Source organism: Eptesicus fuscus, chromosome 3, assembly GCF_027574615.1.
Source record: "Eptesicus fuscus isolate TK198812 chromosome 3, DD_ASM_mEF_20220401, whole genome shotgun sequence".
Classification (NCBI taxonomy): Eukaryota; Metazoa; Chordata; class Mammalia; order Chiroptera; family Vespertilionidae; genus Eptesicus; species Eptesicus fuscus.
In genome coordinates, this window is record NC_072475.1 from 81,167,034 (window position 1) to 81,180,113 (window position 13,080).

The window sequence follows — 13,080 nt, forward strand, 5'->3', positions numbered from 1 at the left end:
TTTTTTTGGAAAAATTCTGAATTTTTTATCTTATTTTGGTGGAACATTGGAGTACAGCAGAGTTTGCACTGGCAGGTCATTTTTTTTTTTTTTTTTGTAAGGCAGAAGATAAGGGAACTTTAGTTCTAAAAGAAACATTCTATTCTTGGCATAAGTCTCCGCCTTTTGATTGTATCAATAGCTTACTATATGAGCACTTAGAGAAGTCTTATGAAACCTTTGAAATGATCATGCCATGTATGATACAACATGCTCTCTGAACATAAGTGAAATATTGACCTCAGATCCATCAGCTCTTATGTCTCATTGCAGCAGAATGTGACAAAAGAATGCATTTGGCTCAAATGTGAAATAAAACATTTACCAGGTGGAGTGTATGACACTTCTGGCTTTGGTGACATTTTCGGCTTTGAAGTAACACGCTGGAACACCCTAGGAGCTGAAAGAGAGAACTCAGATCATGAGTTCTGTCAGCATCTCCTGGTCATGCTTAACAAATAAGATTTGACAAAGTATAAGCCCAACAATAAAAAAAAAATTGGAAAATGGTAGGTAGAAAAATAAACCTTAAGCTCTAAAAATAGATCAATTAGATTTCCAGATACTTGTAGAAAATGAAATCTAAGAAATATTTGACTAAGCATAAGAGTAGGATGGAGAACATTTAAAAATCTTCATTTCAGAAGAGATTACCAAATTAATGAAGGAATATTCTTCTTTTCTAGATGTTTGCTTGACTTCTCACTCCTCCCCCACAGCATACACATACCCTATGTCTTGTTTGAAGATGAATTCAATGAGTCAGAGTAGAAGCCCATGAAGCATGAATAAGAAAAAGAGAAGCTTAAAGTCAAATCAGGCCACAGCAGAAAGGAAAGTGAGTATGGAAGGGATAGCGTGGGTGGGCTGGCACTCTACTCTTCCTGCAATTCTTCGGTCCCAAATAAACCTTTAAATGAACATGTTTGCAAACTAAAATTGTCTTTCTACAACTCTTCCTTTGTAACAGGTGCTAATGTAATAGATACCAGGAAAAAAAACTAATTTATTTATAGTGCATTTTATAATTTCAAAAATGCTTTCATGACGATTATGCCCTTTGATTCTTATCAAAATGCTGGGAGGAAGGAGTTATCAGCTTCACTTTAAAGATTTGGGTTGGCGACTATCTGCCTGAGGTTACATAGTTACTAAGTACCAGAGAAAAGACTTGAGCTGAAGCTGAGGTCCAGAAATTATCACTAGGTCCAAACACTTGGATTCTCTATATCCAAGTTTTGCATGTCACATTTTAACTTGTTTCTCATTTTTATGAGAAAATGATAAAAACTTGTGCTAACTTAAAGGGTGATTGTGAGAATTAAGTGTGAGACTGATGTGAAAACTCTACTACTATAATTTTTTTTCTATTTCTAGAAAAATCTTTACAAAGTTGACATTGAAGGATCTGAGAACATTCTAATTTTCACTTTGCTCCTACAAAAACTAGGAATACCTATAGTTTGGAAGATGATAAGATTTCTAGGTATATATTTAATAATGGAATTGTTAAGTATTACTTATGAATATAGAAATTCAAAAATCAAATCTTTATTTAATGACAAAATATTCTTCATGATTTGTTCCAAAATTTTTATCCCACTTTGCCTTCAATGGCAAATATAGATTTCAAGTTTGTTACCTAATTTAGAAACATAATTCAAGTATAACTAAGAAGAAAGATGGCATGTCCAGTTAAAGAATTTCATCCTAAAAAAGCGGTGGGTGAACACACTGTGTATACACTATTGTCAGATGACACCCTTCCAGCCCAGTAACAGTAATTTGCATTTGGTATTATACATGTGAGCAGGACATTCTCCCACCCCAAAGCCCTTTGAAGTCCATGAAGAGCTAGCCAAGGGTTAGGGGAAGTACTAGAATTTGAATATCTGCCTTTGACATATTTAGTAATACATACGAATACATACATAAGCATTCTTGAAAGACGATAAAACCCAGGATATTACTGGGATCTACTAGGTAAGATCATGTTCTCTTGGGTAAGAGAGATCCAATGTCATCCTCTTTTAAGAGGAATAATTAGAATGTATTTTGTTTTTCCTGATCAATTTTACAAATTGTTCCCTTGCATTAAGTATCACCAGAAAGCCAGACGTATTTGATTGCAGCTAGCTTCCATGGGAGATGCTGATGGACTGGGAGTTAGTTGCCTGAGTTGGGACAGAATCAGGAGGCTCTCTTGCTTGTTTGGCAGCCACTCAGGGGTCTCAGATTTAGAGAGTGTAATGCATTGAGCTTATGAACCTATCGTTCTGAAGCTGCATATCCTGTGGAGGAAGCTTGGCTAACGGTCTAAATCAAACAAATTTGAAACTTTGAATATAGTATAATAATGGAAACTTAGAGTAAGCTGCTAATTTATTATTCCATATTTCTATATGTAGAGAGTATAGCTCAAAAAGAAAATTATGAATGTCTTCATTGTTACTTCATATCTCCTTTATTTTATTTTTTTATTTTACTAACCAGGAATTTATATTCTCAATGTCTTAACTCCAAGCACTTATTTTTTTATCTCTCCTCTTATTTTTCAACATTCATTAAACTTTCATGCTTTCTTATTTATTTCCATTTCTCCTTTCTCTGCTACTTTTCATCTATGCTTTATATTCAAATAAAAAGTTGAGAGAATCCTCATGTGATTTGAACTGATTTATTTTTAAAGTTAGATTTTAGTTTCCTATCCATAAATTTAATCTACTTGTTTTATTTTTTATTCATATTCTATTCATTAATCATTAATTCTTTTCTCCAGTATTTCTTATATATTAATGTTACACATGTATTTATTGTTATTATTTTAGGTTTCTCATTCTATCAGGAGATTGTTGTCTTGTTACCCTCATATACTTATGTATCATACCCATATTATTTTCATATCAAAGTTTTAGTAATTAAGTAATACACATTTTAAAGTACATTAAAGCAGATTTAAATGAGCTAGATGTGAACATAGAATCTACTTTTAAGGAATTTCCTTTTAAAGAAAAAAAATAACAGGTAAAATTTCTCTCAGAATCAGACATTAAAGACCATGCCCAAATATATATTTTTTTTTTTTCAATAGGGATACTGAGCTATGATTAAAGGATTTGTGGTGGGAATTCAGAACTGCTACCTGCTAATGTTTTCCTTTCCCATTTTTTGGAAGCAGACCATGTATAAGTGATAAATTTAAATTTAGGTGACTGGCCTAGACTGTAACTTCCTTGACCACAGAAAGATTCAATTTTGTTTCACATTCTTAGTGTTTAGTGCATTGCCTGGCACATGGTCAGAATGCAATAAATATTTGTTGAATGACTGATTAAATGAATTAAACAATCACTTCAGCATGAAGGGGTGACATATTTGAAATTAGGAGAGAAGAGACACAGGAGATCAGTTGATCGATGACAATAGACTAGGCATGACTGGGTAGATGTGTGAAGTAGGCACCAATGCTAGAATGTCCCATACTTAGCAAGAGATGAGCTACAGAGGCCGGATGAGAAAGAGAGGTAAGAATCAGATATAAAGTGCTGAGAACCTGTCACAGATGTAACTGAAAGGCGGAAAAAAATAAGCTTTCTTTGAGGCATGTCAAGTTTATGGTATTCCAACATGGAGATTGGCTGAGGTAGTTGGAGAAATTAGAGAAGAGTTGGTTAAGAAGTTAGGGTTAGAGTTAAACATTCAAATGAGAGTTTCTTGAACAGAATAAAAAATGGTTTATAATGAATCTTATTTTGGGTCCTTATCAAAATTTTACAGCAAAACAACCAAAGCAATATAATAATTGTTAGGTTATAGGAGAGGACATATGTGTTTATTCTTCATGACATTAATGCTAAATAAAATCTACTGAAAACTTAAAAAAAATTAGGTGATTGGCACGAGGAGGCCCATTCAAGGACCATGGGAGCATTAGGGATTCTCAAGCTGGAAAAGGCAGAGAGAATAGACAGGTTACTCTTAAGAAATTCCGTTCTTCTCCAACCCCGACTCAAAATAATGTAATACTAGAGGAGCTTTCTGGAATAACTTATTCCAGTAATATACTTTTTAGTATAAAAGTAAATGTAAATATTTATCAGGTTTCAATGGAAGACTTGTTTTACAAGGGTTAAAAAACCCAATTCACGATAATTCAGCAGAACAACTTCACTAACATCAAACTTTTCATTTACATAGAATGTAAAATATGTATTTACCTGGCTGTGTCTGAGGGACTCTTGGATGTGGAGATGTTCTTGCTTTGGGAGGAGTGCGCGCTGTCTGCTTGGGAGCTAAAAGAAAGGACATAAGGCTTGGAGCTCTTGAGCTCTTGCAAGAATCACAGTTATTTAACAGCCCCTAGGCTCTCAGAGGTGTTTGTCGAGTGACTGATGAGGTAGATACACAGCAATTCATGCAATTAAATCTTCCAAACAGCTGCGAAGTATAGGAAGATAATTTCTTGTTATAACAGAAAACAAAACAAGAAGGAACATTAAATGATATCCAAGATATTCAGTTGGCAAATGAAACTGTTAGAATTCTAGAAACATCTACTTTAAGTACCTTTTAAACAGGTTAAAATAAATTTCATAATAACAAGTATTCATCCTTACAAGTTTATACCATTTTATCAGATTATCCCAGTATAATACATATTTTGAGTGCAAATAGATGCAATTTCTTCTAAAAAAATGATTAGCATGTCACATTCCAAATATACCTAGAAAAAATGAATGTATTTCAGTATTAAGTGCTGATGGAAAAATTAATCTTATTAAAGACAATAATTTTTATTGGTCATACTGAGGAAGAGAAATTGAACAGAAATTAAAACAAAAGATTACTGAAGAGAGGTATTCCTTTGCTGGGCAATTCCCAAAGGAGTTCTAGGACACTCGGTATAAAAACCAATTATTTCTTCACCAAGAAAATGAAAAGTGTATGCTGCTGGGGAAAAGGAATTATCAAGTGCAAGGTTGCAGTTTGTGGAAACATCTCATTTAGTTGGACTAAAGTGTATCTGGTATAAGAAGGGTAAGAATAAACAAAATGTTTTCCAAGGTCAGGGAGTTCCAGGTGCCTTGCAAAAAGATTGCTGAAAATAAGAACTATTAGGTACGAGAAGACGTTTCCAGAGTCTGCAGAGACTTCCTCAGGACACTAAGTCAAAATACGAAAGGCATGCACTGGCGTCAGTGGAATCTTCTTGCCTGTAGGGAGATAAACACCAGGATATGTTGGAGGTCACACTGGTTTAGGATCCTGCAACCTGGAGTGTTAGAGCTCCCTTTGCTAACCACTGGGTGACAGCCGCAGGCTCTCCATCAACAGGTACAGAATATTTATTTATTTATTTACTTATTTATTTATTTATTAATTATTTTTTTTATTGTCTAAAGTTTTACATAAGTCTCCTTTTTCCCCAATTGACCCACAGCCACAGTGTCTGTGTTCATTGGTTATGCTAATGTGCATGCGAAGATACAGAATTTTTAAAGAGCCCTTTCAATTCTAAGATTCTCTGATTCTAGAGTTTCTTTCAGCTTTATGATTTCCTGACTCCCAACTTCCTTCCTTGCTGAGGTTCCTGACAGGCTATTTGCTTCCTCCAGGGAACAGGAAAAACAGTTTGCAGGTAAAGGCATATCATGAGGCAATGCCACAAAAATGATCCAGAAAGAGATAAGAATCACCAATAGTATTCACATTTAAGCATTTCAATAATATTATCACAGCTATTAAAAACAATAAACTTCAAAAAGCTTGAGATAACTGACACAGATTCAGTTCATGTAGTCAATGCAGAGTTTTGGTAATAAACTGTAGAGGTTAACAGGCAATATTTAATAGGATGTTTCCATGAACAATAAGTAAAATAAATAGCTCTATCTTTGGAAATAGAGCCATATAAAAAGTCCGATGGCAATCAAAACACAAGTTTGTACTTATTTGTAATAAACTCCTATTCTAAGAGAGTCTATAAATATTGAGAGGGCTTTTCCTTATAATCAGAAGCATATTTAGTTATCCATGTTCATGACTTGTTTTCCTTAATTTCCAACTCCACCATCAAGTAAACCTTTTATGATTTTTCATAGTCACTGTTTTGATTGCACTTTCTCTTACTTGCATGCAGTGAAATGGCCAAACTACTGCAGGAAGGAGTGAAAAGAAGTAAAGGACCGGATAATGACAAGGTGACAGACCAGTAATACCTTTTATCTGGATTGCACAGTGAAACTTGTTTCTGTTAATACCTGACCACAGAACTTGTAAAACCAGTCAAGATGATCAAGTACTTAAAATTAGGATATCTATTTATATTTAAATGGAATATAAATGGTCTTCCCCAGAAACATTACTGTTTCCCATGTCAAATACTTGACAGCAGCTGAGAGGTGTTTTTCAGCCAGCCACATCCTAAAGACTGCTCACAACACGTGACGCCTACAAGTGATGGATAGAAGAGAAGAGGGGCAGCGACAACTGTGAGCTGAGTGATTAAGGTGGGGCTTCCAATGTCAAGCAGCGCCCTTATTGTCTTTCCATTCTTATGTTCTGCAAACACTCACCTTCTACCTGAAGTACAAAATAATGTGTTTACCCAGTCCAGTCTGAGAGGCTCACTTGGGCTGAGTAGGGTTACAGTTTGGGAAGGCAGAGTTGATGCTTCTATGCTCATTAAAGGAGAATAACGGAGGTTACTATGGTGCTTCACACACCTTGAGTACAGATGACAGAAATGATGGTAACAAGTAGACTTTCTTTTTAAAGAAAGGTAACTGCAACTCTGCAACAAAAATAGCATTCCTCTTTCTTCCTAATGCCGTAGTTTCAAAAAAATGCTTAGAGATGACAGGTTATAAAAATAGTTTCAAAGTAGGTAATGTCCTTATTTTTTAAATTTTCCCTTCACCCTCGTACCTCCTCAACAATGCTAGAAAGATATATTCAGTAGTAACCATAAAGGAAACAACAAAGTAATAAAAAAAGTAAAGCTAAGCCAATTCAAGAAGCATTGACTTTCACTTAAATAACGGAGAAAACATCAAACATGCAAATGAACACGATGGAATGAGTGTTAATGGGAAGTGTGTTGCCAGAGTAGAAAGTATGATTGGATCATTATACAAAATATATTATCTGAAATATTCAACACAACATCAAGCTGGCAGAATATGCAATGTTAGGAGAAAGATGCTTTAGATTTGATAGTTTCGCTGACTTAAGTAGAGAAAGAGACCAGGTCTTGATACAAAACTGAATGAACAAAGAGACTTCTTGGACAATGGTTATAAGTAGAAGAACCAAGAAATGATGTTGCAACATGAATTCACAATGAGAGAGAACCTGAGGTTCTCAGATGATGGTGGCAATGAGGACAAAAGCTGCTTAGGTATGTCATTACCTAACGTGGTCTCAGGTGGTTCAGACACATTTGTAATAGATTCCACAACTGTATCAAAAAAAAAAGGAGAACAATTTTAAAAATTGTCAGACATTCAGCTATAGTGAACTATTTTTCTTTAATACCAACACACCTCATTCTCTTAAGATTTTGCATCATATTTTTACAGATAGGACAATGAGTTTAGACAAGAACAAACAGAACCAAGAGTGGAAATTCTATAAAACTAATCCTCCTACTAATATTTATGTTTTAACTGTTATTAACTGGTTGTCAATTGTTATTATGTCTCAATATTTAGATACTACAGAGAAACTGAAATCTATTTCTGTATTCAGAGAGCCAATTATCATGTTAAGAATCCAAGAAGTTTGAAAGCTCTTCAAATCTATTCAACTGAAGAACAAGTATAGCAGCTTGAACTTCCATGTTCCATGGACATCATATACACGAACTAAATTTTGTTGAATTAAATGAATCAAAGCATGAAAACCTTTACCACCTTCAGTCTTTGGCTCCTCTGGCCTGAGTGGTGCTTTAGAAGTGGGATATACATAATGTGTCTCGGCTGATGCTAGGGAGGAAACAGGGAATGTCTGGTTAGTGGTGGGCAGCCCATAGCACTCTGTAATGGAATATTGTTTAATGTGAAAACAAAGATTACGAGGTACATTTGTGAGAATAACACTGGGGTGATTTATGAAGATGACTACAATTTAAGATGGCACAATGAAAGCAGGAAATAAAGGTAACATGGGAACACACACACACACAGACACATACACACACACACACACACACACACACACACACACACACACGCTAACTATAGCAATTTCTACCTGGAGCAAAGCAGCTTGTTTCACTTCCTTACATTTTTAAAAAAGAATTCTAGTGAAAAAAGACATAGAATGAGTCCTTGGGAAGCATGAAGATGAATACTACAAATGATATTAAAATGAAAAATAGCATGTGCATATTTATATTGAAAGAGTGATCAGAACATAAAAATGTAAAATTTGCATTCAGACTGAGAGAGAACTAAATTAGGAAATTGTGAAACTTGCATAGCAGTATAACAGACAGTAGCACAATGTTCTCTATATAATGTTTGACTTTCAAGATTCACTGGATGAGCACAGACAAGATATGAGGAGCTTTAAATGTCACAAAGCATGAGGGCATTCAAAGAGGACGTCCACAATGAGATGGAGAAAGCACATAGACCTGACTTAGGAAACACTTTTACCTATAGCTCCCTCGGATGACTCAGTGCTAAATGTAACAGATTCCAGGACTTCAGAAACTAGTAAAAAACAACAACACAGGATGATACAATTAATCACTATGGGTTGTTGTGAACATTGAATGGATGAATACAAACTATTTAGAAAAGTGCCTTGTACCTTTAACTGCTCCATGCTAGCCGATATGATAATATATTATTATTAACACCAAAAGAAGCTCTGATAACGGAATTGAACTCACAATTGTATAAATGTTGTAGGTTACCAATAAAAACCATACCTTGTACTGCCAACATGAGTACTCAAATGCCATTAGATAATTAAAAGATGCACAAAGGAGATGAATAAGGTTACTATCCTATGCTATAAAAAAATAAGATCCAATGTTTCAAGATAAATGTTAAGGTGTAACAACAGCATTGCTAAGGATGTTTTAAAATTTTAGTTTTCAATTTTGAAGGCAATGAGTTCAGGTTTATATTGTGTGAGTAAAGTTTTTTATCTTTTCCGAAGGGAGAGCTTCCTCCTTCCTTGACAGTCACAATTGAACTAGCATTCTTTTCACGTGGCAGAACAGAATGGAGCTTACAGCTAAACTGTACCACAAATTCATAGCTGTCAGTGAAAAATAAGGATAAAGAATAAAATCAGTTCTTTTAAGTGGTTTTGTGGATTACTTAATCAGATACATGATTATTATCTAAAATGAAACAGCAAACAGTGAAATAAAGGTAAGTTTTTCTATACTGTTGAGTAACATAATTGACATAAACATAATGCAGTACCAAGTTAATACCAATATACAATCACGGAAAGAACATTATACAATATGTAGAGAGAATTGTTAAATGTGCATTCTTTTGTGTCTTTTTTTATATTTGGAAATACAACCCTTGAAGCTAATCCCTTGAAGCTCACAGTATATCCAGATAAATAAAACAATCTATTTACCAGGTTGACTTTGTGTCATTTCTAGGCTTGGTGATGTCACTGGTCTCCAAATAAGAGTTTGAAGATCAGTAGGAGCTGAAAGAAGAGGATCTAAGTTGTCAATTATGTATAATTTATTTCATAGGTTTTAGACAAGGGTAGCAATGAACTGAAATGCATAGACCCTCAAAATAGCAGGATGATGGAGAGCTCATGCAGACTATGCATTATTGAAAGCAGAAATTGGCAAACTATGGCCCTCCTCTGCTTGGCCTGTGAGCTAAGAATGTTTTCTACATTGTTAAATGATGGAAAATATTTAAAAGAACAGCAGTATTTCATAACATGTAAAAGTAGTATGAAATTCAAATATCGTTTTATGGGAACAAAAACAAATCCACAAACTAAGATGATTCAAAGCATATTTACATATCATTTACATATTGGCTTTGGTTGCCTTCAGGCTAAATTGCAAAATTGAGTAGTTGTGACAGAGACTGAATGGCCTGCAAAGTCTAAAATATTCACTAATTCTTCACATAAGAATTTTTGCTGACCCCTGCTCTAAAGCATCCTTCAAAAAAGGAAGAGCTTATTTGAAAAAATCAGATTACCGTTAATTATTACATCTGAATCTGAATTCTCACAAGGGCTTTTAAGAGCTTCCTACAGCTGATTTCATGATAGTATCATTAACAAAATGCTCAGTATCACCTAAGAGTGTTTTGTTCTATGTTTCAGTTTGACTGCCCTCTTGGGTCCCCTCAGTAGGGGGTGAGACTTTTTGTTTTATTTTTGCTGTTCCTTTCCTTCCATCTACTAATTCAAATCCTAAAGTTATTTCGAAGTCCAACTATTTTCTAACATAGATTCTTGACTCCTTTAAATATTTCCTCTGCATATTTTTACCACTCAATTAAACAAGCTGCTTTTGTATACGCAAATTGTCTTATAGCTAAGAAAAACTCGAGAACAGTTTTTTCCCCATAACTATATTATCATCTGTTCAAAAGGTAAAACATACTCTTATTTTGATCTGCATCTCTGTTCAGCTCCCCACCCCACCCCACTCAACTGCTAATATGGTGCTGAGAGCACATAGGCCAAGGAAATGTTTGTTTACATAAACCAAAGAAGCAGCACTTTTTAAAAAGAGATGAATGAAATGGAATAGTAAGAAAATTGAATAAGATCTTTTGTCAGAGACAATCCTTATGCAGGGCACAAGATGAATTTGGCTACTACATAGATCTCCCAACCATGAGCCTTCTGGTCAACCCTGCAGTTGTAGACATGCTAACCATTATTTGCACCTTCCTATTTAGAAGGCATAGAGGTGAGAAGTGCAAGTTAGCAAGACACATATTGGTCACTCCTGGGGCCTGACTGCAATGCGCTGGAAGGACTCTTTAAGCCAGAAACCATAGATTTTCTTGCTTTCAATGGAGAAGCTTCAGGAAGATTCAAGTTTGGGAGGAGGGTTACCCCCACTCCATTGCTTTAAAATTAAAGAAAGAAGATCTTGGGTTACTACAGTGTCTGAAGGTCTAGAAACAACCACCAACATTATACATAGGACCTATGTTTTCTAAAACATATTAGAGTTTCTTGAGTTTATTTCAGAAGTTTGAAAAAATTTACTATACTAATAGAATTTGTTCCTTATCATCACTGAGGGTCCTTTAGAGTACAATTTAATATATAAAATGTATTGATTAAAGGAATAAATATTAACATGCATAATTAGATACTCAGAGAAATTTCTACTTAGATTAAGAACAATTGCTAAACTGTGATGGAGAATAAGGAATAGCCAAATTCATCAAAGGTTGCAGAGCTTGTAATTTATATTTATTAGAATTGGCACTTCCAGGAAGCAACATTTTTTGATAATTTAATACAACAAGGAATCCTCATTCCTTAAAATAGGAAGAGAGTAATGAGAATATCAAACAGACCTTTTAGAAAATAAAGTTGTTCAGAGAAAGTTCATGTTACTTAGATGACATTGTTTTATAGATTTAAATACCAAATAGAAGGAGAGCAATTTGATCTTCAGACTCTTCACTGAATCATATAATAACATTTTAAAGGGGGTTTCATACCAGATAGATGTCCTCAGCTGGATCCAAGGACATTTGTTAAAAACAATAGGTAATACTGGGATTAAGAATCCTGATTACTTATACGATGAAGTATGAAATAGGATGACAATAGTAGTCTAAGAGAGCAAGAGCAACTCTGGCTGTGACAGTGATGGAATAGGTTTTAATGAGCAAGAATATATTTAATGAGGTAATAAAAATTGTTACCTAATGTTCCTGGAGCCTCAGAACTATGAATAACATGTTCAAAGCCTGTAGTGGGAACTAACCAAAAGCAACAACATGAAAATGAGAAAGTTTAAACACACATAGAAAGTCTTAATTTTTCTTTCAAAACATTAGTTTCAAATGACAAACAATTTTTTTAAACTTTTGAATTGACAAGAAATAAATAGTTTCTTTTTAAAGTTTTGGTCAAACTGTAGCTAGGAATAATTCATTGCAGAAGGTAGTCACATCTCTTGAACTCAGTTAAACATCTTATTATGGTCAACATGAGGTTTTCCAAGGTGTTTGATTTTTCTGACTCTTAATTAATATGAAAGCTTGCTTTGGAAAATCTGTTTGGGGTGTGGAAGATGAGATCATTGTGATGTTTTAGGAACTGAAGGAAGAAATTTTGGATTACTCTAGAGAAGGTGGTTTGGAAATGAGGCTCTTGATTTTCTAAAATAAGTTATATTTCCTTGAAATTAAGGTATATAACTTTTAAGATTAAAATATTTTCTCCTATTTTGTTAATTTCTTTTAATTACTGAAGAGTCTTGAGAGATAAAATACATAAAATTAAGTCAAGGAGTGAGGAGTCTTAACTTTGAAAAAAGGTAAAGACTATAGCCAAACTGTAGGTTGTGTGGTTTTAAATTCACACCAAGAAATTTAAATATGCCAAGGAATCCATGGCACTATAGCAATTGTTATGTTCATGTTTAGTTTAGTCTAGAAAAGATACAGACATTACCCACTGCATTTGAAACTTAGCTTTATATGTGAGCACTGTTTAGACAAAAGTACATGACAAAAATTCAAATAACACAAACATTCTAATCTAGGTCCATGAATAGCTTTTAAAAATAGGTAACTTCTTTTAAGAGTCTGCAATACTTTTTTTGTTGTTGTTGTTAATCCTTGCCAGAGGATATATTTCCATTGATTTTTAGGGAGAGTGGAAGAGAGAGGGAAAGACTGAGAGAAGCATCGATGTAAAAGAAACACATCGATCGATCATTTGCCTCCAGCATGAGCCCTGACCAGGCCCTGGGTCAGAGAGGAGTCTGCAACTGAGGTATGTGCCCTTGACTGGAATCGAACCCTGGACCCTTTGGTCAACAGGCCAACACTCTATCTA

At 34.4% G+C, this 13,080-nt stretch overlaps 1 protein-coding gene across 2 annotated transcripts in view; it reads right to left on the bottom strand.

Moving 5' to 3' along the window:
* Positions 1 to 13,080, bottom strand: part of ABI3BP (ABI family member 3 binding protein) — a 256,673-nt gene that overhangs the window by 70,501 nt on the left and 173,092 nt on the right. For both annotated transcript variants that reach the window (XM_054714049.1, XM_054714048.1), the window contains 2 exons: positions 4,257 to 4,331; positions 365 to 439 (listed from right to left, as the gene is read on the bottom strand). In XM_054714049.1, coding sequence (XP_054570024.1) covers positions 365 to 439; positions 4,257 to 4,331 — 150 coding nt within the window. The remainder of the gene's footprint in view (positions 1 to 364; positions 440 to 4,256; positions 4,332 to 13,080) is intronic.